General features: G+C 44.9%; 1 protein-coding gene across 1 annotated transcript in view; it reads right to left on the bottom strand.

The window, feature by feature from the left end:
• Positions 1 to 1051: 1051 nt before the first annotated feature.
• The window catches only part of HS3ST6 (heparan sulfate-glucosamine 3-sulfotransferase 6), a 63630-nt gene continuing 38959 nt past the window's right edge, over positions 1052 to 25722 (bottom strand). Inside the window, exon 2 of the mRNA XM_026704571.2 lies at positions 1052 to 2001. Within this exon, the coding sequence (XP_026560356.2) occupies positions 1383 to 2001 (619 nt within the window). The 3' untranslated portion in view covers positions 1052 to 1382. The remainder of the gene's footprint in view (positions 2002 to 25722) is intronic.

The raw sequence follows: 25722 nt of genomic DNA, 5'->3' as shown, positions 1-25722 counted from the left end.
ATCACCTGAAAATTGAGATGCTGACTCACATTTATGACAGTTGCAGTGTCCCGGGATCCCCTGATCCCCTTCTGCGACCTTCTGGCAAGCAAAGTCAATGGGAAAGGCAGATTCATTTAACAACCGTGTTACTCATTTAAGAACATGCAGTGGCTCACTTAACAACTGTGGCAAGAAAGGCCGCAAAATGTGGCAAATTCATTTAAATGTCTCACTTAGCAACCTAAATTTTGGGCTCAGTCAGTGGTGAGCTGCTACCAGTTTGCAACGGTTCGAGCGAACTGGTATGAATGACGATCAGTTGGCCCCGCCCGCCCTCCCCTGGGCTGTTCTGTCTTACATTTCCCTGCTTTTGCAGCTCAGCTAATTCGCACGGCAAAGTGGATTACCGCACCTCAGCTGTTCTCCTTACCAGGGAAGGCTAGAAGGTGAGCGGGAGAGGTTCAAATGGCTGTTTAATGAATGCTGCATGCGCTCACGAAGCGCACGCTCGCAGAACCGGTTGTTAAACCGGTTGCAAGCCCACCAGTGGGCTCAATTATGGTTGTAAGTCGAGGACTACCTGTACAATCAATCCCACGTGCAAGAACAAAACTGACTGGATGACACCAAGGACATTTCTGACCCAGGCAAACCCACTGTCATGGCTCCAACAAATCCACCCCCATTCAAAACGTAAGTTTCTAGCTGCATCTTTCAGAGTAAAAAATAATTGATTCATTAGGAGTGGCCATGTTGGCGTTAGCTGGGTGCAGCCAACACTAAAATACATCATTCATTTCCCCCTAGACTCTGGTTTTTCCCCCACCCCCTGCAGGTGTATTATCCAATGGGACACATCCATAGCCAAGAGTCATCAATCACGCTCTCCAGTAATAATCTTGCATGCGGACAGTTTTGGGCTGCCAAGGTGATTATCTGAGGCATTTAAGGAATGCACTGCTTTCCCGCACAACCCTTTCCACTGGCAACTAAAAAAACCAAAGGAGTCTTATTTTAGTTGACACCCTCTTTGACTTATTTTCTCTCACCCAACACGAATTCAGAAATCTTATCCATTTTGGCCAGATTTATTTAGCAGGGATATTTCAACCGATCTATGTTTCCCGTCCTTCGCTCTCGTCTTGCGGATGTCAGCCGGGCGAGGCTTAATGTCTTTCTCTCCACTACACCGTAAGCGTAACAATTCTCTCTTATTGGAAGGAAATTATATAAATTAGTAAGGGTCAGACTCAGAAAACGTTCCTCGGATGTTGCATTTCAGATGCCACCTTTGCCCAACAGGCTTTGGGGAGAAGTTAAGTCCTTCATGGGAGCTTAGAGAAGGCCTTCTGTTTGCTCCCACGGCACTCCCTCTTGCCTCCTTGGTTCCAGGAGATCTCTCAATCCCACCCAAAATCCTGCCCTGTCATTTGATAGAACTTCAAGTTGAAGGGCCTGTAAAATTCCTGCAGGCGTTGGACAATCTGCAGGTCAATTTTGGGGTGTGGCCGTCCTTTGGACTTCCCCAAACACCGGGGCCTGCTGCTCCCTTCCGGTTTCTTCAGGCAAGGGAAACCCTTGGTTTCATTGAAGTAGAAGTGCTTGTCCGTCACCACGCGTTTGAGGCCCAGGAAGTCCTGAACGCGGCCCATTTCCCCAGCTGGGTCGCTCACCAACCTCTCTCCGCTGACAAAGAGAAACTTGGAGAGAGGGAAGTAACGCAACCAGTGGTCCAGATGTTTCACGTAAAGACCAATCCTCACCGCGCTCCAGGTGATATCAATAAGACCCATGCTCAGGTTCTTGAAGGCCAGGTTTTGGAAGCTGGGGATGGTGGGATTCTTGGAAAGGGTCTGAGTGTAGTCCGAAATGGCCCTGGTCACGGGGTTGCGAACCACCACGATCAACTTGGTGTCTCTGGACATATTGTAAATGCGCTGAGGGGCTTCCTTGGTCACAAAATAACTTGGCGTTTTCTCCATGGTGATCTGTCCCTCCAGGGTCCTTGGCATCAGGTTTCTGTAGGGATGAAAACCAGACAGTTTCCTTCAAATAAACATTTTCCATTGGTTTATCGTGTTTCAGAACATGATAACTGCAGGAGCATTGAATTTTATAGGAAAACTAAGCTCACCTTTGGAACTGGGAGCTCCTAATAAATCCTTCCCATTTAAGCAAGGTTTTTAGGGCAAACTAACTTTCTTTCTTTCTTTCTTTCTTTCTTTCTTTCTTTCTTTCTTTCTTTCTTTCTTTCTTTCTTTCTTTCTTTCTCTCTCTCTCTCTCTCTCTCTTTCTTTCTCTCTCTCTCTTTCTTTCCTTTCATAAACATTTTTGAATACAGCATTTTGTCTAAGTTTACTGTTTACAAGAAAGAAAAACCATATCTAATACCATAAAATATATTTTCCCATTTACTAATAATAGTACTAATCAGAGGTGGTACTCAGCCAGTTCTGACAGGTTCTGGAGAACCGGTAGCAGAACTTTTGAGTAGTTCGGAGAACCGGCCAATCCCACCTCTGACTGGCCCCACCAACCCCATCTCTTCTCTGCCTCCCATTGAGCCCCAGCTGATCGGCTGGGTCTCCTTTGGTTGCCCTGCACAGGAGAACGGAGCTGGAAAGCAGGTTAGTGGGCTGGGGAGGGAAGGGGGATTTTACCATATCCTTCCTCTGTCATGCCTACCAAGCCCCGCCCACCAAGCCTCTCCATGCCTACCAAGCCACACCCACAGAACCATTAGTCAAAATTTATGAATCCCACCATTGCCAAGTGTACTGTTTACAAGAAACAAAAACCATAGCTAATGCTATAAAATATATTTTCCCATTTACTAATAATAGTACTAATGATACAAAAACACATAAAGTCATTTTTTCTTTATGTTTAACTCATTCATATTTTGAGTGCTTATAGCGATTATAGTTATACACCATCTCTGTTTTTAAATAAAAGCGTTCATCATTTTTCTTCCTCTAACTTCTACCCCTTGCTTCTAACCACTCATATAATCTATTCCATATCAAGTGGTAGTTGTTCCAGTTGTAGTTTTCTTAAAAGAATTTGGGATTTTAAACTTTTCATTTATGTTCATTTTGAGAAAACTCATCGAAGCCTTGCTTAAATGATGCTAATTGATACTACCTAGGCAGGGTCCCTCCCATTCTAACTTGCCATCAGAATGGTACCATCTGTGATGGGATAGAAAATTTACTTAATTTTGACCAAAATATGCATTTAGTGAAAGCTTTAAAAATAACAACAACTGGAAATACAACCAACTTTAATAATTGCTGCTAGTTTGATTTTATTGTCTGTTTTTCTAAGGACGTAAAACAATGGTGCAAAAAAACAACAACCCCTAACTAATTTATTGTTAAGGTTTATTATGGCCAAATACTGGATACGGAGATCCATCTTTATTGGGTTCAATGTTATTTAAAAATGTAGAAAGAGGATGTAGAAATGTATTTAAATATGTAGAAACAGAAAATTTATCCCAGCGGCAAAGAGCCTTGAAGAATCTTTTAACTAAACATAGCTTTATTAACATTTGGTTTGTATTTTAAATACTTCAGCCAAGTAATTATTAAAAGATTTCTTCCTTTAAATGTAACTGTACTTTTCTGTACTAAGAGTGATATGATAGCAGTCATCTGATATCTCAGGGGCTGCCACAAAGAAGAGAGGGCCGACGTCTTTTCCAAAGCACGTAAAGCGGGACAAGAAGCAATGGATGGAAATTAATCTTAGAAGATTAAAAAGCTCATGATATATTTAATCTTTTTCCTATATTTCCCTTTCATTATTCCCAACAAGAACAATTCTGGTTTAAACTCTAGGTTGCTCCTCTCCTTGATTAGTTTCCATCCGTTGTTTTTTGTCTTGCCTTTCAAGATGGTGGTCTTCAACTGAATAATTGAATTCGATTGAATATTATTCAATTATTATTCAATGGAATAATTCTTCTTCTTTGCAATCATTCAGTTGAGTTCAATTATCCAAGTCAAGGCAGTGTCCTGCTTCTACTGCAACCCCACCCCACAGAAGGGAACTAAGCGCCACAAACAAGCCACGACTTCACAACGCATCAGCCAGCAGTTGTTGCAGCAGCACAGTTGCTCAGAAAGGCAGAAATAACAAGCAGAGTAGGCAGCTCATTTTCTGGTATGACTAAATTCAGAATTATCTTGAACGGATATTTTTTAAGCTGCATCCCCTTCAGCTAATATCTGTTGATGATCCCATTCTCCATACATGCTTAGATTATTGAAAAAAATTAGGTTTCAATTTTGTCTCTCCCTTCTTCCCATCATGCTGTGCCCACAGGGTTCACATGTCAAACATTTGTGCAAATTTTTTCATTGTTCACAGGGCATTTCCAAGTGGGCAAGACAGCTGTGAACTCTTTCAGCAAGTTTTTATGGAGAAATACAGTTCTCTTTCTCTCTCTCTCTCTCCCTCCTCCCTCTCCCTCCCTCTCTTTCTCTTTCTCTCTCTGTGCCTCCCTCTCTTTCTCCCTCCCTCCCTTACCCTTCATTTCCCTCTCCCTCTTCCCTCCCTCCCTTTCTCTCTCTTTCTCTCTCCATCCTGCTCTCCCTCTCTTTCTCTCTCTTTCTCTCTCTTCCCTTCCCTCTTTCTCTCCCTCCCTCCCTCCTTTCTCCCTCTCCCCTTCCCCTCCCTCCTCCCTCCTCCCTCTCCCTATCTCCCTCCCTTTCTCTCTTTCTCTCCCTCCTTCTCTCTCTCTCTTTCCCTCCCTCTTTCCCTCTCTCTTTCTCTCTCTTTCTCTCTCCCTCCCTCCTTCCCCCTCCCTCCCTTTCTCTCCCTCCCCCTCCCTTTCTTCTCTCTCTCTCTCCCTCCCCCCGCTCTGTGCATGTGCATGTTTTATAAAAAAAGATATCGCAAGTAGTTTTGTGCCAATTAGCCTGATGGAAATTAGAGGTCAGAAATTAGGATGACTTTATGGAGTTAGATAAGACAAGCTTTATATGCGCTTGAAATATGTAAGAAAAATGCTCTTGGTTTTAAAGAGGTTAGCTCTGCTCTCCCATCTTTCTTTTTAAAAAGATCTAAATTGCTTCATGCTCATTCTCAATCCACATTCCTCCCCCCAACAGGGATAAAAAAAAACCATCAAAGATAAAATTAAAACCAGAGCTGTTTGTCAACTTCCCTCTTATGCTGTAGTCCTGTAGTAAGTTTTTAAAAGGATTTATAAAATCTTTTCTTTTTTTTCCTAAAGCAATGTTCTCTTTCCTGGTTTTTGAAAGGACATTTTCCAGAATTCCCAGAAAACATTCTTATAACTGTTTACATTTGCACTTTTTATGACATCTTTTAACTGCATCCCTACTTTAAAGAGAGGTTTAGGACAGAAGTCCAGAGAGGGGAGGTTACAAGGACAAAAGGAAATGAGGCAGGGATCAGGGCTGCAGAAACTCTGCCATAAATAACCTTTTCGACATTTGCATTTATAATGCAAATTTATAATGCAAATGTGATTAAAGCTTCGCCTCCTTTTAAATACAGGTAGTCCTCAACTGACAACAGTTCATTTAGTAACTGTTCAGAGTTACAACTGAGAAAAGTGACTTATGACTATTTTCCTTACTTACAACCCTTGTAGCATCCCCATGATGAGGTGAACAAAATTCAAATTCATACTTATGACCTTTGCTGTGTCCCAAAGTCATGCGGTCACTTTTTGTTCTGGTAACCACTTGCTCTTTCTCTTTCTCCCTAAATGTTCTGACCCAAACGCTTTTCCAATAAAACAAACACAAACCAAAGGGAACAGAAACCTTTTAAAGATTCTTACGAATCCCTGGTTAAAAGGCTGCTGCAAACTAATTAACTTTGATAAGTACGAGCTTCGCCAAAACTGTGCGAGACTGCCAAGAATCACAGATAAGAAATATTTCACAACACAAGAGTCTTCAAATACCAACTTAAGATACTGTAATGTCCACAAGGCTGAGTTTCAAAATGTCTTTGCTTCCTGCAAAGAACGTCCAATTCACAGCTGCCTTTTATCTTCTTGAAGGAGGGGCTGTTACCTTGCAGCCTTACTCCTGAGTTGCCCATGCTGCTGCAGCTGCTATTTCCTGTGAGCAATCCTGCATGCACGTGCACTTGGCACAGGCTCCTCGGGAACCTCCTCATTGCTGCTGCCAGCCCGTACAATCTCTGAAGGCAGCAGTCCACTCCTTAATGGTCCTGGCCCATCATCTGAGTCCTCGCTCTCCTCAGCCTTCTGCACCTGCTGCTGGCTAACCACAACACTTAAAGCCAGGAGAAAAAGATCAGACATGGAATTCTCCTCTCTGTCTATGGAGATTCTCAACAGGGGTGGGCTGCTGGGGGCTCACAGGAGCTCGGGAGAGCCCCTCACTAAGATTCTCTGCAGCTTGGAGAACCCCCAAATCCCACTCCTGGCTGGCCCCACCCCTCCCAGAAGTCCCCATCTGGCCTGTTTTGGATGCAGGTAAATGCAGGGTGTGCACGGAGGCTCGGGGAGGGTGAAAAATGGGCCTCCTGGAAGTTTGGGAAGACTGGAAATGGGCCTGTTTCCTGCTTCCAGAGAGCCTCCGGAGCCTGGGAAGGCTGTTTTCGTCCTTCCAGAGGCTCGAGGAAAGCCTCCGGAGCCCAGGGAGGGCAAAAATGCCCCACCCCCACTGTGGATGCAGGAGGCTGACTAGCAACTGGGCAGAGAACCCCTTGCTAAAAATTTTTTGAAATTTTTGGTTTCAAAACCTTTTGATTGCTAAATTTTTTGAAAAAAAATGCAGAGAAGAGCAACCAAGATGACAGCAATCGCAAGGGCGCTTAGACTTCTATACCGCTTCACAGTGCTTTTAAAAAGCCCTCTGAGCGGTTTACAGAATCAGCCTCTTGCCTCCCCAACAATTTGGGTCCTCATTTTACCCACCTCGGAAGGAGGGAAGGCTGAGTCAACCTGGAGCCTAGTGAGAATCGAACTGCCGAACTGCCGGCAGGTGGCAATATAAGCAGAAGTAGCCTGCAGTGCTGCATTCTAACCATTTCACCACAATGACACGTCCACTCAGTCAAATGGTCCACCTAGCCACACCCACAGAATCAGTTGCTAAACAATTTGAATCCCATCCCTGGGCTAAACCGTATGACGAACCATTGCAGGAACAAGGTATGAGAAGAGAAGGACTAAGGGTGAAATGCTAGCAGTTTTCCTGTACTTGAGAGAGTCAACCCTTTATCCTAAAGGCAGAACAAGAAATAGTGGGTGGTGTGCTGTCCAGCCAGTGTATGGGAATTGGATAGGTAGGTAGCAATTGTGAGCTGTCCCCTTAAGGGAATGCATCATGGTAAATGTAGTTAAGGCTACCTGGGAAATGTAGTCCATATCATGTGACCACATCTGTAATCCTGTTTGGTCACTCAATTGACCCTCGATGGGTTGGGGCAGTTTTCCTCACTCTTGGCTGAACTCATGGACTCATGGTAACTATTGTACTTCTATCGTTACAAGACGGGAGAAAAAGGATAGGAGATAAGCCATCCTTTTACCTACAAGACAGATATGCAAAGGATTGGTCATGAAAGAAGAACTTCATCACAAATGTGAGTTATGAGGATACCTGATGAACCAATAAAAGTACTTTGTTGTGGATGTTTTGTGGAGTTTATCTGTCTGCATCTGTACAGGATACAGAACCGGTGGAAACTAATCAAAGAGAGAAGCAACCTAGAAAAAATATTCCGGAATGTGAGAACAATTCATCGGTGGAACAGTTGGCCTTCAGAAATTGTGGAGGCCTCACCACTGGAGGTTTTCAAAAATAGATCGGAGAAGCATTTGACTGGGATGGCTCAGCGCTCCTACTAAAGTTTTAATATGGACACCATGAAAATAACAATACCCTCATTGTATTTTCATCCCATTCATTTCTTCCCAGGACTCTTTCTTTTGCTGCTTTCAATTTTCCATGATACCTGAGAATGGTTGCTGAACTCTCTGGGCCGTAGCTTTCCACAGTCTTTGGGAAAGCGAAAGGGGTACCTGCGGCTTTGTTTTGTTTTGTTTTGCAGGCTTGCTTTCCTTTCCCTACACATATTAGCCACCCAGTGAGCATCTGTTGGAATTGAATCAGCCAATAATCAACGGATCAATGAACATCCCGAGCTAGACACAGCAGGCAAAAAAAAAAAAAAAGGTGTCAGTATCTAAGAGAGAGATGGCTGGATGAGCCACAGTCAATCGTCACGGGTAAAAGATTCGGCAGCTGAAAGCACAAAGAATTAGACTGCCAAAAATGAGAAAAACATTTTTTTCTAGTGTCCAAAACAACGGCCTCTGGTTTGCAGAGCCAGATCTGAATTAATTGTGATGGAACTGTTGTCTTAGGTTCTTCGGCACCATCTAATGGATTAATGCGATGAATATTTTTAAATATTGCAAGCCTGGTTAAATGAACCTGAGGTCAATAAACCACAGAGTTAATTAATTAACCAAATGAAAGGAAACAAAGGAAGGAGTGACAGAAACACCTCTGGGAATGTTTCCTGTCATGTCAAGGGCCTCTTGAAAAAAGAACTCTGCTCACACCTCTGAGGGAAATGGTCGTCCCCTAAATACTTCAGATTAAAGTTCACTCTTATAAGTAGTCCTCGAATTACAATAGTTCATTTAGTGACCGTTTGAAGTTACAGTGGCACTGAAACAAGTGATGTAGTACCGTTTTTCACACTTATGACCATTGCAGCATCCCCAGGGTTGGTCAGATGATCAGAATCCAGATCCTTGGCCACTGGTTCATATTGCAGTGTCCAGGGCTCATGTGATAGAATAGAATAGAATAAAATTCTTTATTGGCCAAGTGTGCACGGGTGACTCAGGAGTAAGGCTGCAAGATAATGCCCCCCACCCCTTAAGAGAAACCGAGAAACCGGAGTTCTTTGCCGGAAGCAAAGAAGTTTTTGCACTAAAGCCTTGTGGACGTTCGGAGTATCCTGATTGGTGTTTGGAGACTCTTTGTGTTTGAACTATTTCTTGGCAACTTTATGTAGTGTTCTTGGCAGCCTTGCACCACCTTAGCAAGGCACATTCTTATCAGAGACAATTAGTTTGAAACAGCTTTTTAACTGGGAAGGAACGGAATGATAAAGAATCATTAAATCATTAAAAAGGTTTTGCTGTTACCTCTGTTTCGTGTTTGCTTCCTTGGAACAAGGTTTGGGTCAGAACAGATTGTCATGAAGATAAAATATGTAAGCGACAATGGCTTATGAGGAAAATGTGATTACTGATAGTTTGGCAAGAAAAATATGTTAATTATAATTGTTAGCACAAGATATATGTACCCAGTCAACACACTGTTTAAATGAAAGATGGATTTGTTGTAAATTTAAAATAAAAACTTAAAAGAAAAGAAGAAAAAAGAAATTTTGGGCTAGTTACCTGTATTAGATTACTGACTTAAAATCAGTTATATTTATTTATAGATATATGTAGCTTGATGATGAAATTAACATATTACAGGCGTACTACTAGAGAATGATCCTAAATTGAGGACTACCATATATTCCCCATGGCATGTTACTAATTTTTACAGAAGGATTTTGTTTTGTTTTAAAAGACAAAAGGCCTTCTTCCCAGGGTTTCATGTGGCAGGAGCATCTGCATTCATTTCCAATTCCACTTTAGGAAACCACAGGAAGAACCAATTAGCAAGATTTTCAGGGCAGAGTCTGTACAATTTCTCTTCTTCTCTTCTTAAAGGCTTAAAGTTAACTGAGAACGGAGGGTCAGAACAAGCAGCGTATAAAGAGATGGACGAAGACAGACTCACCCAACGTTATTTGGCCGTGTCCACCTGCACTGAATCACTAGAAAAGATAGGTAGCGGTAGTACTCAGCTTAGGACCACAATTGAGCCCAACATTTCTGTTGTTAAGTGAGAACATTGATTTAAGTAAGTTGTGCCTTGCCACATTTGTCAAGTGAATCGTGGGATCTGCTTAGTTGTTAAGTGAATCTGGCATCCCCATCGACTTTGCTTATCAGATACAGATTACAGATTAACAGAATTGGAAGGGAGCTTGTAGGTCATCTAGTCCAACCCCCTGCCCAAGCAGGACACCCTATACCATCTCTAACAAATGGCAATCCAATTCCTTCCTGAAAGCCTCCAGTGATGAAGCTCCCACAACGTCCAAAGGCAACTTCTGTTCCATTGGTTTATGGTTTTCACTGTCAGAAAGTTTCTCCTTATTTCCAGGTTGAATCTCTCCTTGTTCAGTTTCCATCCATTGTTCCTTGTCTGGCCTTGGAAAACAGCTTGACCCCCTTCCTCCTCCTCTCTATGGCAGCCCTTCCAATATTGGAAGGCTGTTATCCTGCCTCCCTTGATCCTTCTCTTCCCTAGACTAGCCAGGCCCAGTTCCTGCAACTATTCGTCGTATGTTTTAAGCTCCCATCCCCCAATCATCCTGGTTGCTCTTCTCTGCACTCTTTCTAGAGTCTCAACATCTTTTTTATAGTGTCACAAAAGGGGATCACATGACCTCCGGGATACTGCGACCGTCATAAATATGAAACCAGTTGCCAAGCATCTGAATTTTGATCACGTGACCCCAAGGATGATACCATGGTCGTAAATGGTGTGAAAAATGGTTATAGGTCACTTTTGCCAGTGCTGTTGTAACTTCAAATGGTCACTAAATAAACTGTTGTAAATCAAGGCATTTGGGTTGTTGTTGTTTTCTGCTTTGAAGGAACAACAGCAAAAATAAAATAAATCCTCAGAAAAACATCTTTCCTGATTATGAAGTGTTGCCTTTTAAAGCTCTTACAGTATAAGATCGATTTCCTGACAGAACAATTGATCAGTGGAACAACATGCCTCCAGAAGTTGTGAATGTTCAAACACTGGAAATTTTTAGGATAAGATTGGATAACCATTTGACTGAAATGATATAAGGTTTCCTGCATAACCGAGGGGTTGGACTAGAAGACCTCCAAGGTCCCTTCCAACTCTGTTATTCTATTCCATTCCATTCCATTCCTAGTCCTAGTCCTAGTCTTACTCTATTCTATTCCTATGCTATGGTATTTTATTTCTATTCTATTCTATTCTATTCTATTCTATTCTATTCTATTCTATTCTATTCTATTCTATTCTATTCTATTCCTATTCCTACTATACTCAACTCACTCTACTCTATTCTAATTCTATCCTGTCCTACCCTATCCCATATTCTATTCTATTCTATTCTATTCTATTCTATTCTATTCTATTCTATTCTATTCTATTCTATTCTATTCTATTCTATTCCTTATTCTCTACTCTACTCTACTCTACTCTACTCTACTCTACTCTACTCTACTCTACTCTACTCTACTCTACTCTACTCTACCAAGAAAACAGAAGCCTCCACCAAAACCCTACAGAAATAAACTTTTGTCTCAGTTTCATGGCCTCAATGACACCCCTCCTTCCATCATTTTCACACAGTTTTGTCCACACAGACAAAAGGGTTCCGTTCTCCATGAAGTCTAGAAGCAGCACATTTTTTCAAAGGCAAAACTCAAGATTAATGGGGACAGAACCCTTTTTTTTTTTGTACCAAAAATGTAAACTAGGCTGGGGAGGGGGGGAGGGTCCATTCGAAAAGACGACAGGCAAAGGCTGGGGAGATGTGAACCATTTTACCCTGATCCTCCCTCCCTCTGGAAAGAGAGAATTTCCCACATCAGCACATCAATTGCAAGATACAAAGGGAGCTGCAGAAACAAGACGGCCTTTGTGGACCCAGGGAAAAATCACTTTCTGGAATGGTCTGAGGGAGCTAATATGGGCCTTCTCCAGATTGTACTACATTTGTTCTGTCTTAGGCTTCCCCCAAAAGCACTAAGCAAACTCTGTGTCCCGGCAAAACCTCTTTTATTAAACGAATGTGAATTTATTGCATTCACATTCAGCCAACGGCCTGGCAGACAGTCTTGCAAAGGTATAATCATTAGCTCAGACCTTATCTATCTTGGAAAGCTGCCCAGTAAATATTTACACACTCAGTGCTGACAGGGAAGGTTTGGATTACACAGACAAATCTTCACGAGGCTGGAACGAACGAATGAACAAACAAATGAACGAACTGTTTCCTGCAAAAGCCTCCTCCCCTTTTGCTCCTCTTTTAATCCTTTTTTAAAAAATATATTTTTATTGTTTCCATTATTACAACATAAAACATCATAGTTTCAGCAGTATTTTTTGACATCTATACAGGTTTTTATCTGATATATCTTAACACAGTGTATTTACATTTATCTGATATTGATTAATGACTTTTTCTATAATTATTATTCTTAGGTTCTTATATATTGTACATATTTACATTTTACTTTCTTAAGGCTTCTTACAGTTAGATTTCTTGTCTTATTTCTTGTTTCTGCTTGCTACCCAATCATACCATTTATTCAAAATTAAAAAATATTCAAAGTATTTTCTTTCTTTCAGTTTCAGTGCTAACATATTCGTTTCAGTCCCTCTTTTAATTCTTATGGGAGGGGCCATTCGTTGTCCACCTGTGGCCTTACTCCCACGTTGACCCTGAGTTCTTAATTGTTCCTTCCTTTTGGCAGCTCTGTGAAGGCTGGGAACCAGTCCCAGAAGCTCCCACTGCCTCACTGCTGTCTGACTCCAAAGGCAGCTGATGACTGCCAGCCTGCCCTGGCCTCATCTCTGCCTCTGATGCAGAGCCCTTGTCTGAGCCCTCCTCAGCCTCCAAGACTGGCCCAGGTACCTCCAACCGGCAGGTCACAACAACATTGCCCAGAATGGTGGAGCTGGAGAAAGACTGCTAGCAGCTCCCTTAGCAGCTGGAGAAAGACTGCTGATGTCCCCCTCCCTGAGAGGATGGTGGTCCTTGACTTACAACAGTTTGCTTAGTGACCATTCAAACTTACAACGGCACTGAAAATCATGACTTTGGGCTGTTTTTTTCCCCACCGTTATGACCGTTGCAGCAGCATCCTGTTCACGTGATCCAAATTTGGACGCTTAGCAACTGGTTCATACTTATGACCGTAGCTGTGTCCCAGCAAGGTCACATGATCCCCTTTTGCGACCTTCTAACAAACAAAGTCAATGTGGAAGTTAGGATTCACTTAACAACCAGGTTACTAATTTATCAATGGCTGTGATTCATTTAACAACGGTGGCAAGAGAGATTGTAAAATGGGGCAAAATTCACTTAACAGCTGTCACGCTTAGAAGAATGGCTGCAGGATTTGGGTTTGGCCAGTCAAAAGAAAAGAAGAATTAGCGGTGACAAGATAGCAGTATGTCATGCCCTTGTTAGACTCTGAGGAAGAGGAGGAACAGCCGACAGGGTGTAGAGGTGTGGCTCCAGAGGTTGTGGAGGAGGCTGGGGAGGGGCAGAGGCCAGCTGGGCAATCAGAGGAAGAACCAGGCCCATCCCCTTTCCATTCTAGGACACGCAGGGAGGAACGGAGAAGGAAACAACTTGGCTTATGAGAGAGGAAGCGGCCATGATACCCCTCATTGGTTGCAGCTGGGGAGAGTGGTATATAAGAGAGACGGTTAAAACACAGTGTTGCCAGAAGCAAAGCATGTTTTATTTTGGGCTGAAGTTATCTTGATTGGCATCCTTCCAACAGACTGTGCCTTGTTATCTCCGTGAAGTTGGTAATTACTTATCCTGGTCCGTTGTGGAAATTCCTTCATCGTAGTTTGTTTTAGTTTTTTATTTCACCTCTATCTGCTCATTAAATTCGGACTGTATTGCTTTCTTCTGAAGATTATTTTTGAATACGTTTTATTTCCAACTGAGAATTATTGAACAGTGGGGCCAAGTTGGAGGCATTAAAGGACATTTATTTACGTTTTGGATTTTGTTACATTTGTGTTACGCTTTGAGTCATCACAGTATTCCAGTATTTGAGGGGCTGCCACAAAGAAGAGGGGGTCAATCTATTCTCCAAAGCCCCAGGGGGAAGGACAAGAAGCCATAGATGGAAACGAATCAAAGCGAGAAACAACTTGGAATTAAGGAGAAACTTCCCAAAACTGAGGACAACTAATCAATGGAACAGAAGTTGCCTCCAGAATCATGGGCGCTCCATCACTGGAGGTTTTTAAGAAGAGACTGGACAGTCACCTGAAATAGTATAGGTTCTCCTGCTTGAGTAGGGGGCTGGACTAGAAGACCTCCAAAGTCCCTTCCAGCTCATTATTCCTATTCAACGAATGGCAATTAGTAATAAAAAAGGAGAACTCTTTGATATTCTAGGACGCTGGGTCTACAAGGACGCTGTTTTACGGTGCATTAATGGTGCACAATCGCCAGTCCAAGAAGGCGTAATCCATCCTTCACCAATAGGAAACCCGTTCTCCCTCTTAATTGCTTCCTTTCTCTCCCACCCACCAGCCTTGGGAGCTCCCAGTGTTTTCCTTGAGCCTTTTCAGAAAAGCGGCCCCCGAGGAAAGGCCCGTAGGCCAGCCGACGAATCCCCGAATCGTTCTTCCTGAATCATTCTTCCTTTTGCAAATGAGTCCAGAAGGTTTCCAGGTCAGTTCAGCCCACCAGCTAATTGGCTTGAAGAGGCTGAACCCAGACGGTGTTAATGGAGACCGAAATGAGGTGATGATGACCCCTCCCCCTTTGGCAGGAGAGCTGCCCCCCCCCCTTGTCCTGCCTTGGGAAGGTCCTCATTTTGAGGCCTCCCCTCCCTTCTGCCAATCCGGTAATCTGCCTTCAATCCCTAATTAGACTTTGATAAAAAGGAAGGACCCACCGTGCTTTTCCTTCCTGCATGTAAAAAAACAAAACCCCCACAACAATAACAGGCTAAACAATATATCTTTTGGGAACAGACTGGGGCTGTTTTGGAAGGCAGAGACAAAGCTAGCATTCCAAGGGGCTAGCAGAGCCAAAGGCTAATTGGCACCCAGTGAATTCATTGGGGCCAGATTTCATACCAGGTCCAGCAAAAAAAAAAAAAAAAATAGTCCATTTGGGAGTGACCAGAGGGTGAGTAATGTGAGCAGTCAATCAATCCAGAATAGACCTGGAAGGGACCTTGGAGGTCTGCTAGTCCAACCCCCTGCTCAATCAGGAGACCTTCTACCATTTCAGATAGCTGGCGGTCCAGTCACTTCTTAAAGACTCCCAGCGATGAAGTGCCCACAATTTCTGAGGGCAAGCTGTTCCACTGGTTAATTGTTCTCACGGTTAGGACATTATTTCCAGGCTGCTTCTCTCCTTGATTAGTTTCCATCCGTTGGTTCTTGTCCTGCCTTCAGGTGCTTTGGAAAATAGGATGTCCCCCTCTTCTCCGTGTAGCCCCCTCAAATATTGGAACATTGCTACTCCAATATAGGTTAGAACCTATACCGGGGCCGATCCTACACTTTTCTCTTCGTTGCTACCTTCTTTGCTACCTTTGCTACTTTCTCAGTTGAACTGGGCCAAACCGGTAGCATTTCACCACTGCTTTGAATGCGCTGTCAGGAATCCAGCAATCACCCTAATTAAATCATGATTCTCGAGCCAACCTTCAAAAAACTTCAAAGGGTTCATTAGAGGCGACATATTGGCACTGCCCTGTATCAAGCCAACTCTGGCATATGTCATTTACAGTCCCCTATGACCCTGTTCCCCCCCTCCCTCCCCTCCGGGTGTCTCATAAACCAGATTCTCCAATTGAGCACATTCAGGGGCTGGATGTCATCCTTCATGTTCTCCAATTAAATATATTCACGGGCAAAAGCTCTGGTAGTTTAGTTACAATCTTTTAAAGATAAGAGTTGGAATGTACTTTTGCTTTCCCCCCCTTTTTATGGCAACTACTAAAACAGGCGTAGGAATGTTTTATGAGTTGACACTCATTAAATGAACTTTTGTAGGTTAAGCATTACATGAAGTTATAAACTTTCTCATCCTCATTTAACACGAAAAATAGATCGTACAAATAAATGTGGGGCATCTCTTTCTGAAAACAGAAGAGATCTCTCTGAACTTTGCTTATGAGTGCTGAATGAAACGGGGAGTTTCATTGGAACGCTGAGCGTTGGTTTATTGAAAGGAAAAACCACTTACTAAAGTCATGGTTGATTCTTGGGCAATTCCATGAACTTTCCTTGGTAAGAACACCACATCTACATAGCTGTTACACAATCAAGGAAAAGATGAGCTTGGTTTAAAGAACTGCATAGCCCCCTCATGTTCTAAAACCTCCTTTTGGCCTCTAAATCTGAAGTACTGCACAGAGTCTGTCTGTCTTCCTATACATCTGTAAGTGTGCATGAATGCGTGCACACAAACCATCTCTCTCTTTCACCTTAATATATTAAGGTCACACCCTAGTAGTTTGATTAATCTACCCCAAATTCTTTATGCAGTACACTCTTACGACTGTTCATTCAACAATAGACCCTGGGATATTCAATGGAACTTATTCATTTGCAAGCATGATTAAAATTGCAGCTTTGATACACTTACAACCAAACAAGGCAGACACAGACTTCAATGGATAATTAGAACTGCAGAAAAAAACAATTGCTACCTATCTGCCTTCCACTGAGGACCTGCATACTGCACGAGTCAAAAAGAGGGCTGTGAAAATATCCTCAGACCTCACATCCTGGACATAAATTGATTCAACTTCTACCCTTAAAACAATGCTATAGGGCACTGCACACCAGAACAACTAGATACAAGGACAGTTTTTTCCCACATGCCATCACTCTGCTAAACAACTAATTCCCAGAACACTGTCAAACTATTTACTAAGACTGTATTACTATTCTTCTTCTCATCCTTCCTATTACCCATCTCCTTTTCTACTTATGACTATAACTTTGTTGCTTGTATCTTTACGATTTATGTTGTTTTATTTAGTTTCTTAGTACAATTTATGTTGATTGCTTATTTGGTATCCTAGGACTATCACTAAGAGTTGTATCTTGTGATTTATGATGAATGTATTTTTATGATGACTATGATTTATCACTTATAGCTTTTATGTACAATGAGAGCTTATGCACTGAAGACAAATTCCTTGTGTGTCCAATCACACTCGGCCAATAAAGGATTTCTATTCCAGTCCTACCACCAGTTTCTGATTACCAGTTTCCCAGGAGTTCCAACATCAAGCTTTTCTAAAACAAAGATACTGGAACTGTAAAAAGCAGAAACTGGGTATGTCTGGTCTAGCAAAGAGAAGGACTAGGGGTGACATGATAGCTGTCTTCCAATATTTGAGAGAAGAAAGGGTCAACTTATTCTTCAAAGCATCTGAGGGCAAGACAAGTAATAAGTAGAAGCTTGTTAAAGAGAGACCTAACTTAGAAGGACAAAGAACTTTCCTGACAGCGAGAACAATTAATCCATGGAGTAGCTTTGTTTCCAGAAGTTGTGGGTGCTCTATCATGGAAGGTTTTTAAGAAGAGCCATTTGTCTGAAATAATATACGGTCTCCTGCTAGGGCAAGAGGTTGGACTAGAAGACCTCCAAGATCCTTTTCAAGTCTGTTATTCTGTATTTTGTTTTGCAAGTCCTCAGGGCAGATGAATTGTAGCCTGATATTCTTTTTCATGTCTAAATCCACCTTGGTCTTAAAAATCTAGCATTTCCCTACTTCTGATCTGAATCGCCTTTAGCTGTGTTTGTGTTCAAGGGAATTTTCTCAGTTGTTCTGATGCGGTCAAACAATATACTGGTATAGGGGTTTTTGTGTGTGTGTGTGTGCACCAACTCTGCAGGGGAGAAAGATACCAAGAATATCTCTGGGATCAAGTAGAGAAACTGGTTTTAAACACAGGTCTTCAGTTCTCCTGTTACTTGGAACTGACAGATAAAATTAAGTCAGTAGACAAAAGGAAACCTCGCTAATCAGCCATGATATGTACATGAGTCAAATCAAGAGGTTTTGTGATCTCAATTTCATCTTGTTGTTAATCAAGACCAATGGTTTAAAAAAAAGTGGTTCGAATGAACAATGATTTGTCACAATGTGCAGAGAAGTCACAACTTGTTTGGGTCGGTATGTATGCAACTGTTAAGGAATAATTCCTGAATTCTGGGAAAACCACATAAATCTTGAATTTCAACCGAAAGCTTTGAAATTCCCCAGTATTTTTGTATTGAGCTAAGACTTTTCGGCCAATACACTGGTTTCCTTTTTATCTCCAAGCCCTGGAGATGGTGACAAGCAAGCATTGAGCGACACTGAGTGAGATTCATGGGGCACGCAGAGCCATTTCCTCCGGCACGTGAGAGTTCAAGGTTATTCTGTGTGTCGTATTAAGAATTTCCAGTTGCAGATAATTGGTTCTCGTGATTTATGAAGTGTAGAAATGGGAGGAGAGAAAGGAGGAAAGGAGGTGGATTCTGTGTAATGCATGAAAAAACCTTCATTTGGGAAATTGCTTTTGACATGCCAGATCTGTTCCTAATAAATCAATTGGAGTGATAACTTCTTGGAGTGATTGATATCATGGATACTTTCTGGATGCTTGACACCTGGAAGAGCCTCACTGTGCATGCCTGCATGCGCTGCCGGCCGACAGCTGATTGTCGGGTATCTGGCAAGCATGCGCAGGGGCCGGAGCGGGGTGCACGGGGGGCATGCATGCATGCACAGGGATGCACTGCACGTGAAGGGATTGTGCATGCATGTGCAAAGACATGCGGCATGAGAGGGGGCAATTGCACGTGCATGTGCAAAGACGCACAGCGTGCAAGGAGGGAGTCGCGTGTGCATGCACAGATGCGTGGCACACAAAGGAGGGTCATGCACGCATGTGCAGGGGGCATGGGGGGGGTAGCACGCATTGCCTTCCGGTTGCTGGCATGTGAGCGTGCACACAATTATTGGCACGCGAGCTGAAAAAGGTTAGCCACCATTGCTCTAGAAGATCTCTGAGGTCCTTTCCAGCCCTAGGATTCTATGTTCAAAATCTAAATTGGAGAGCAGCAATTTTGCAGATTTTGACTGGAGAACTTTCTTTTCTAAATATACATTTGTGTTGGATGGAATGAGCCTGTAGTTGACTAAAGATGATGCATTTTAAGGCTCCTGATTTCCTGGAATTTGAGCATATATCATTATGCATATCTATGTCATATATCCGTGTTGTTCAAACTTGCAAGTTTAAGGTGCATTGACTTCACCCATCTTAAAACTGCCAAGTTTGAAAAACACCAATGTACAATCCAGACTCAGTGATGCACAAAAAAAGTAACCGATGCAATCCGGGGGCAGGGAGAGAAGACCACCAAACTGTAGCACTTCAGATGGTGGTGGGGAGGGGAGGGGGACATCATGTGTTTAGGTGGCTTACCGGGCTCACATTTATGCAATGTTAATAATGGGTAGCTCACAGGGGAGGGGAGTTGCCCTCTGTACAGCGCCCTCTGCTCTGATGGTGTCACCTAGGTGGGTAGTGAAATGTCTGCGAGAATACCCCGATCCCTTTTAGCACGGATGGTGTTACCTAGGGGGGTCATGAAATGTCTGTAAAGAAAAAATACAAGCTCAGATAGCTCCAAGGTTCCCACAGTTGTTGTTTCCTCCTCCTCCTTCTCCTCCCAGCACTGACGATGCTCCCTAGTTGGGTCATGAAATATCTGCAAGAAAGCCACCTAGCTCAGAAGTGCACCAAGGACCCCACATTATTATTATTATTATTCCTCCTCCTCCTCCTCCTCCTCCTCCTCCTCCTCCTCCTCCTCCTCCTCCTTGCACTGATGATGCTCCCTAGTTGGGTCATGAAATATCTGCAAGAAAGCCACCTAGCTCAGAAGTGCACCAAGGACCCCACATTATTATTATTATTATTCCTCCTCCTCCTCCTCCTCTTCCTCCTCCTCCTCCTCCTCCTCCTCCTCCTCCTCCTCCTCCTCCTCCTCCTTCTCCTCCTTGCACTGATGATGCTCCCTAGTTGGGTCATGAAATATCTGCAAGAAAGCCACCTAGCTCAGAAGTGCACCAAGGACCCCACATTATTATTATTATTATTCCTCCTCCTCCTCCTCCTCCTCCTCCTCCTCCTCCTCCTCCTCCTCCTCCTCCTCCTCCTCCTCCTCCTTCTCCTCCTTGCACTGATGATGCTCCCTAGTTGGGTCATAAAATATCTGCAAGAAAGCCACCTAGCTCAGAAGTGCACCAAGGACCCCACATTATTATTATTATTATTCCTCCTCCTCCTCCTCCTCTTCCTCCTCCTCCTCCTCCTCCTCCTCCTCCTCCTCCTCCTCCTCCTCCTCCTCCTCCTCCTCCTTCTCCTCCTTGCACTGATGATGCTCCCTAGTTGGGTCATGAAATATCTGCAAGAAAGCCACCTAGCTCAGAAGTGCACCAAGGACCCCACATTATTATTATTATTATTCCTCCTCCTCCTCCTCCCTCCTCCTCCTCCTCCTCCTCCTCCTCCTCCTCCTCCTCCTCCTCCTCCTCCTCCTCCTCCTCCTCCTCCTTCTCCTCCTTGCACTGATGATGCTCCCTAGTTGGGTCATGAAATATCTGCAAGAAAGCCACCTAGCTCAGAAGTGCACCAAGGACCCCACATTATTATTATTATTATTCCTCCTCCTCCTCCTCCTCCTCCTCCTCCTCCTCCTCCTCCTCCTCCTCCTCCTCCTCCTCCTCCTCCTCCTTGCACTGATGATGCTCCCTAGTTGGGTCATGAAATATCTGCAAGAAAGCCACCTAGCTCAGAAGTGCACCAAGGACCCCACATTATTATTATTATTATTCCTCCTCCTCCTCCTCCTCCTCCTCCTCCTCCTCCTCCTCCTTCTCCTCCTTGCACTGATGATGCTCCCTAGTTGGGTCATGAAATATCTGCAAGAAAGCCACCTAGCTCAGAAGTGCACCAAGGACCCCACATTATTATTATTATTATTCCTCCTCCTCCTCCTCCTCCTCCTCCTCCTCCTCCTCCTCCTCCTCCTCCTCCTCCTCCTCCTCCTTCTCCTCCTTGCACTGATGATGCTCCCTAGTTGGGTCATAAAATATCTGCAAGAAAGCCACCTAGCTCAGAAGTGCACCAAGGACCCCACATTATTATTATTATTATTATTCCTCCTCCCTCCTCCTCCTCCTCCTCCTCCTCCTCCTCCTCCTCCTCCTCCTCCTCCTCCTCCTCCTCCTCCTCCTCCTCCTTCTCCTCCTTGCACTGAGGATGCTCCCTAGTTGGGTCATGAAATATCTGCAAGAAAGCCACCTAGCTCAGAAGTGCACCAAGGACCCCACATTATTATTATTATTCCTCCTCCTCCTCCTCCTCCTCCTCCTCCTCCTCCTCCTCCTCCTCCTCCTCCTCCTCCTTCTCCTCCTCCTCCTCCTCCTCCCAGCACTGCTGATGCTCCCTAGTTGGGTCATGAAATATCTGCAAGAAAGCCACCTAGCTCAGAAGTGCACCAAGGACCCCACATTATTATTATTATTATTCCTCCTCCTCCTCCTCCTCCTCCTCCTCCTCCTCCTCCTCCTCCTCCTCCTCCTCCTCCTCCTTGCACTGATGATGCTCCCTAGTTGGGTCATGAAATATCTGCAAGAAAGCTACCTAGCTCAGAAGTGCACCAAGGACCCCACATTATTATTATTATTATTCCTCCTCCTCCTCCTCCTCTTCCTCCTCCTCCTCCTCCTCCTCCTCCTCCTCCTCCTCCTCCTCCTCCTCCTCCTCCTTCTCCTCCTTGCACTGATGATGCTCCCTAGTTGGGTCATGAAATATCTGCAAGAAAGCCACCTAGCTCAGAAGTGCACCAAGGACCCCACATTATTATTATTATTATTCCTCCTCCTCCTCCTCCTCTTCCTCCTCCTCCTCCTCCTCCTCCTCCTCCTCCTCCTCCTCCTCCTCCTCCTCCTCCTCCTCCTCCTTCTCCTCCTTGCACTGATGATGCTCCCTAGTTGGATCATGAAATATCTGCAAGAAAGCCACCTAGCTCAGAAGTGCACCAAGGACCCCACATTATTATTATTATTATTCCTCCTCCTCCTCCTCCTCTTCCTCCTCCTCCTCCTCCTCCTCCTCCTCCTCCTCCTCCTCCTCCTCCTCCTCCTCCTCCTCCCTCCTCCTCCTCCTCCTTCTCCTCCTTGCACTGATGATGCTCCCTAGTTGGGTCATGAAATATCTGCAAGAAAGCCACCTAGCTCAGAAGTGCACCAAGGACCCCACATTATTATTATTATTATTCCTCCTCCTCTTCCTCCTCCTCCTCCTCCTCCTCCTCCTCCTCCTCCTCCTCCTCCTCCTCCTCCTCCTCCTCCTCCTCCTCCTTCTCCTCCTTGCACTGATGATGCTCCCTAGTTGGGTCATGAAATATCTGCAAGAAAGCCACCTAGCTCAGAAGTGCACCAAGGACCCCACATTATTATTATTATTATTCCTCCTCCTCCTCCTCCTCCTCCTCCTCCTCCTCCTCCTCCTCCTCCTCCTCCTCCTCCTCCTCCTCCTCCTCCTCCTCCTCCTCCTCCTTCTCCTCCTTGCACTGATGATGCTCCCTAGTTGGGTCATAAAATATCTGCAAGAAAGCCACCTAGCTCAGAAGTGCACCAAGGACCCCACATTATTATTATTATTATTCCTCCTCCTCCTCCTCCTCCTCCTCCTCCTCCTCCTCCTCCTCCTCCTCCTCCTCCTCCTCCTCCTCCTCCTCCTCCTTCTCCTCCTTGCACTGATGATGCTCCCTAGTTGGGTCATGAAATATCTGCAAGAAAGCCACCTAGCTCAGAAGTGCACCAAGGACCCCACATTATTATTATTATTATTCCTCCTCCTCCTCCTCCTCCTCCTCCTCCTCCTCCTCCTCCTCCTCCTCCTCCTCCTCCTCCTCCTCCTCCTCCTCCTTGCACTGATGATGCTCCCTAGTTGGGTCATAAAATATCTGCAAGAAAGCCACCTAGCTCAGAAGTGCACCAAGGACCCCACATTATTATTATTATTCCTCCTCCTCCTCCTCCTCCTCCTCCTCCTCCTCCTCCTCCTCCTCCTCCTCCTCCTCCTCCTCCTTGCACTGATGATGCTCCCTAGTTGGGTCATGAAATATCTGCAAGAAAGCCACCTAGCTCAGAAGTGCACCAAGGACCCCACATTATTATTATTATTATTCCTCCTCCTCCTCCTCCTCCTCCTCCTCCTCCTCCTCCTCCTCCTCCTCCTCCTCCTCCTCCTCCTTCTCCTCCTTGCACTGATGATGCGCCCTAGTTGGGTCATGAAATATCTGCAAGAAAGCCACCTAGCTCAGAAGTGCACCAAGGACCCCACATTATTATTATTATTATTCTTCCTCCTCCTCCTCCTCCTCCTCCTCCTCCTCCTCCTCCTCCTCCTCCCAGCACTGATGATGCTCCCTAGTTGGGTCATGAAATATCTGCAAGAAAGCCACCTAGCTCAGAAGTGCACCAAGGACCCCACATTATTATTATTATTATTATTCCTCCTCCTCCTCCTCCTCCTCCTCCTCCTCCTCCTCCTCCTCCTCCTCCTCCTCCTCCTCCTCCTCCTCCTTCTCCTCCTTGCACTGATGATGCTCCCTAGTTGGGTCATGAAATATCTGCAAGAAAGCCACCTAGCTCAGAAGTGCACCAAGGACCCCACATTATTATTATTATTATTCCTCCTCTCCTCCTCCTCCTCCTCCTCCTCCTCCTCCTCCTCCTCCTCCTCCTCCCAGCACTGATGATGCTCCCTAGTTGGGTCATGAAATATCTGCAAGAAAGCCACCTAGCTCAGAAGTGCACCAAGGACCCCACATTATTATTATTATTATTCCTCCTCCTCCTCCTCCTCCTCCTCCTCCTCCTCCTCCTCCTCCTCCTCCTCCTCCTCCTCCTTCTCCTCCTTGCACTGATGATGCTCCCTAGTTGGGTCATAAAATATCTGCAAGAAAGCCACCTAGCTCAGAAGTGCACCAAGGACCGCACATTATTCCTCCTCCTCCTCCTCCTCCTCCTCCTCCTCCTCCTCCTCCTCCTCCTCCTCCTCCTCCTCCTCCTCCTCCTCCTCCTCCCAGCACTGATGATGCTCCCTAGTTGGGTCATGAAATATCTGCAAGAAAGCCACCTAGCTCAGAAGTGCACCAAGGACCCCACATTATTTCTCCTCCTCCTCCTCCTCCTCCTCCTCCTCCTCCTCCTCCTCCTCCTCCTCCTCCTCCTCCTCCTCCTCCTCCTCCTCCTCCTCCTCCTTCTCCTCCTTGCACTGATGATGCTCCCTAGTTGGGTCATGAAATATCTGCAAGAAAGCCACCTAGCTCAGAAGTGCACCAAGGACCCCACATTATTATTATTATTATTCCTCCTCCTCCCCTCCTCCTCCTCCTCCTCCTCCTCCTCCTCCTCCTCCTCCTCCTCCTCCTCCTCCTCCTCCTCCTCCTCCTCCTCCTCCTCCTCCTCCCTATAAGCCCTACTCCCTCTAAAGGGTGCCTGTTTTATTTCAGAGAGACGGGTATGACCATTTGTCTTGCCCTCTTCCAGTCAGGAAGCTTCTGATGTGACTGCTACGAAAGCCCACCTGGCTTTGCATGCTGCAGAAGCCCCCTCCCCACCATTCCTCTCCCCCTTCCCGAGACAGCAGGGATCCGGGGCAAACCCCTGCACAAGCTTGTTCGTTGCTTTTTCCTCTGCCAGGAAAGCAAGCAAGCCGACTGTGGTGAGAACAAGCCTCCCCCAACCCCCCGCCCACCTTCCCGGTTTTTAATTGTGTGCAGCCGAGGCTGACAGAGGCGGTAGTAAAGTCTTTGAAGGGGAGAAGTGGACCTTTTACTCCCCCCTCAGCTGGCCGGACGCATCAGCCTCCAGCTGTTCAGAGCTTTGGATGGAATGGACACCGAGCGATCACAGCGTAAAACTGACCTAAGATGCAGGCAGGGCACCTGTCCCTGGGTGCCTCCCCTGATTCTGCCTTCTGTTCCCACCCCCAGACCTGTCTGCCGTATATAGAATATACGTAGAATAACAGAGTTGGAAGGGACCTTGGAGGTCTTCTAGTCCAACCCCCTGCTTGGGCAGGAATCCCTGTACAATTTCAGTCGAATGGTTCTCAGATCTCTTCTTGAAAGAGTGATTGCAGGAACTGGGCCTGGCTAGTCTAGTGAAGAGAAGGACCAGGGGAGACAGGATAGCGATCTTCCAATAGTTGAGGGGCTGCCACAGAGAGGAGGAAGGGGGTCAAGCTATTTTCCAAGGCCAGACAAGGAATAATGGATGGAAACTGAACAAGGAGAGGTTCAACCTGGAAATAAGGAAAACTTTTCTGACAGTGATAATAATCAACCAATGGAACAGAAGTTTGCCTTTGGAAGTTGTGGGAACTTCAGCCTTGGAGGCTTTCAAGAAGAGACTGGAAATTGTGTAGGGTCTCCCGCTTGGGTGTGGGGTTGGACTAGATGACCTACAAGCTCCCTTCCAACTCTGTTAATCTGTTAAGAAAGAGCCATCCTGGTCCATAGGACAGAAAACGGATTGCCTGCAAGCAAATACCAATCACCAAAGGCTACATATGACAGATTTGCCTGCTGAATTTGGGTGGCTTGATAGGGTGGGCTTGCTTCATGATTTGTGTATTTAAATATTCCCTTTTTTTTCCGTACAAAAACAGCAGCCAAAACAACCTACAATTACCAGTAGAAATAAGAGTCCCCGCCCTCAGGCTGACATGTAAAGATAGTCTATCCTGGCAGCAAGAGAAATGATTAAAAAGGAAATTAAATAAGGCTACCATCTGATAT

This window comes from Pseudonaja textilis, chromosome 14 (assembly GCF_049901715.1).
Source record: "Pseudonaja textilis isolate UNSWEBS1 chromosome 14, rPseTex1.2, whole genome shotgun sequence".
NCBI lineage: Eukaryota > Metazoa > Chordata > Lepidosauria > Squamata > Elapidae > Pseudonaja > Pseudonaja textilis.
This window is presented reverse-complemented; position numbering and strand designations above follow the sequence as displayed.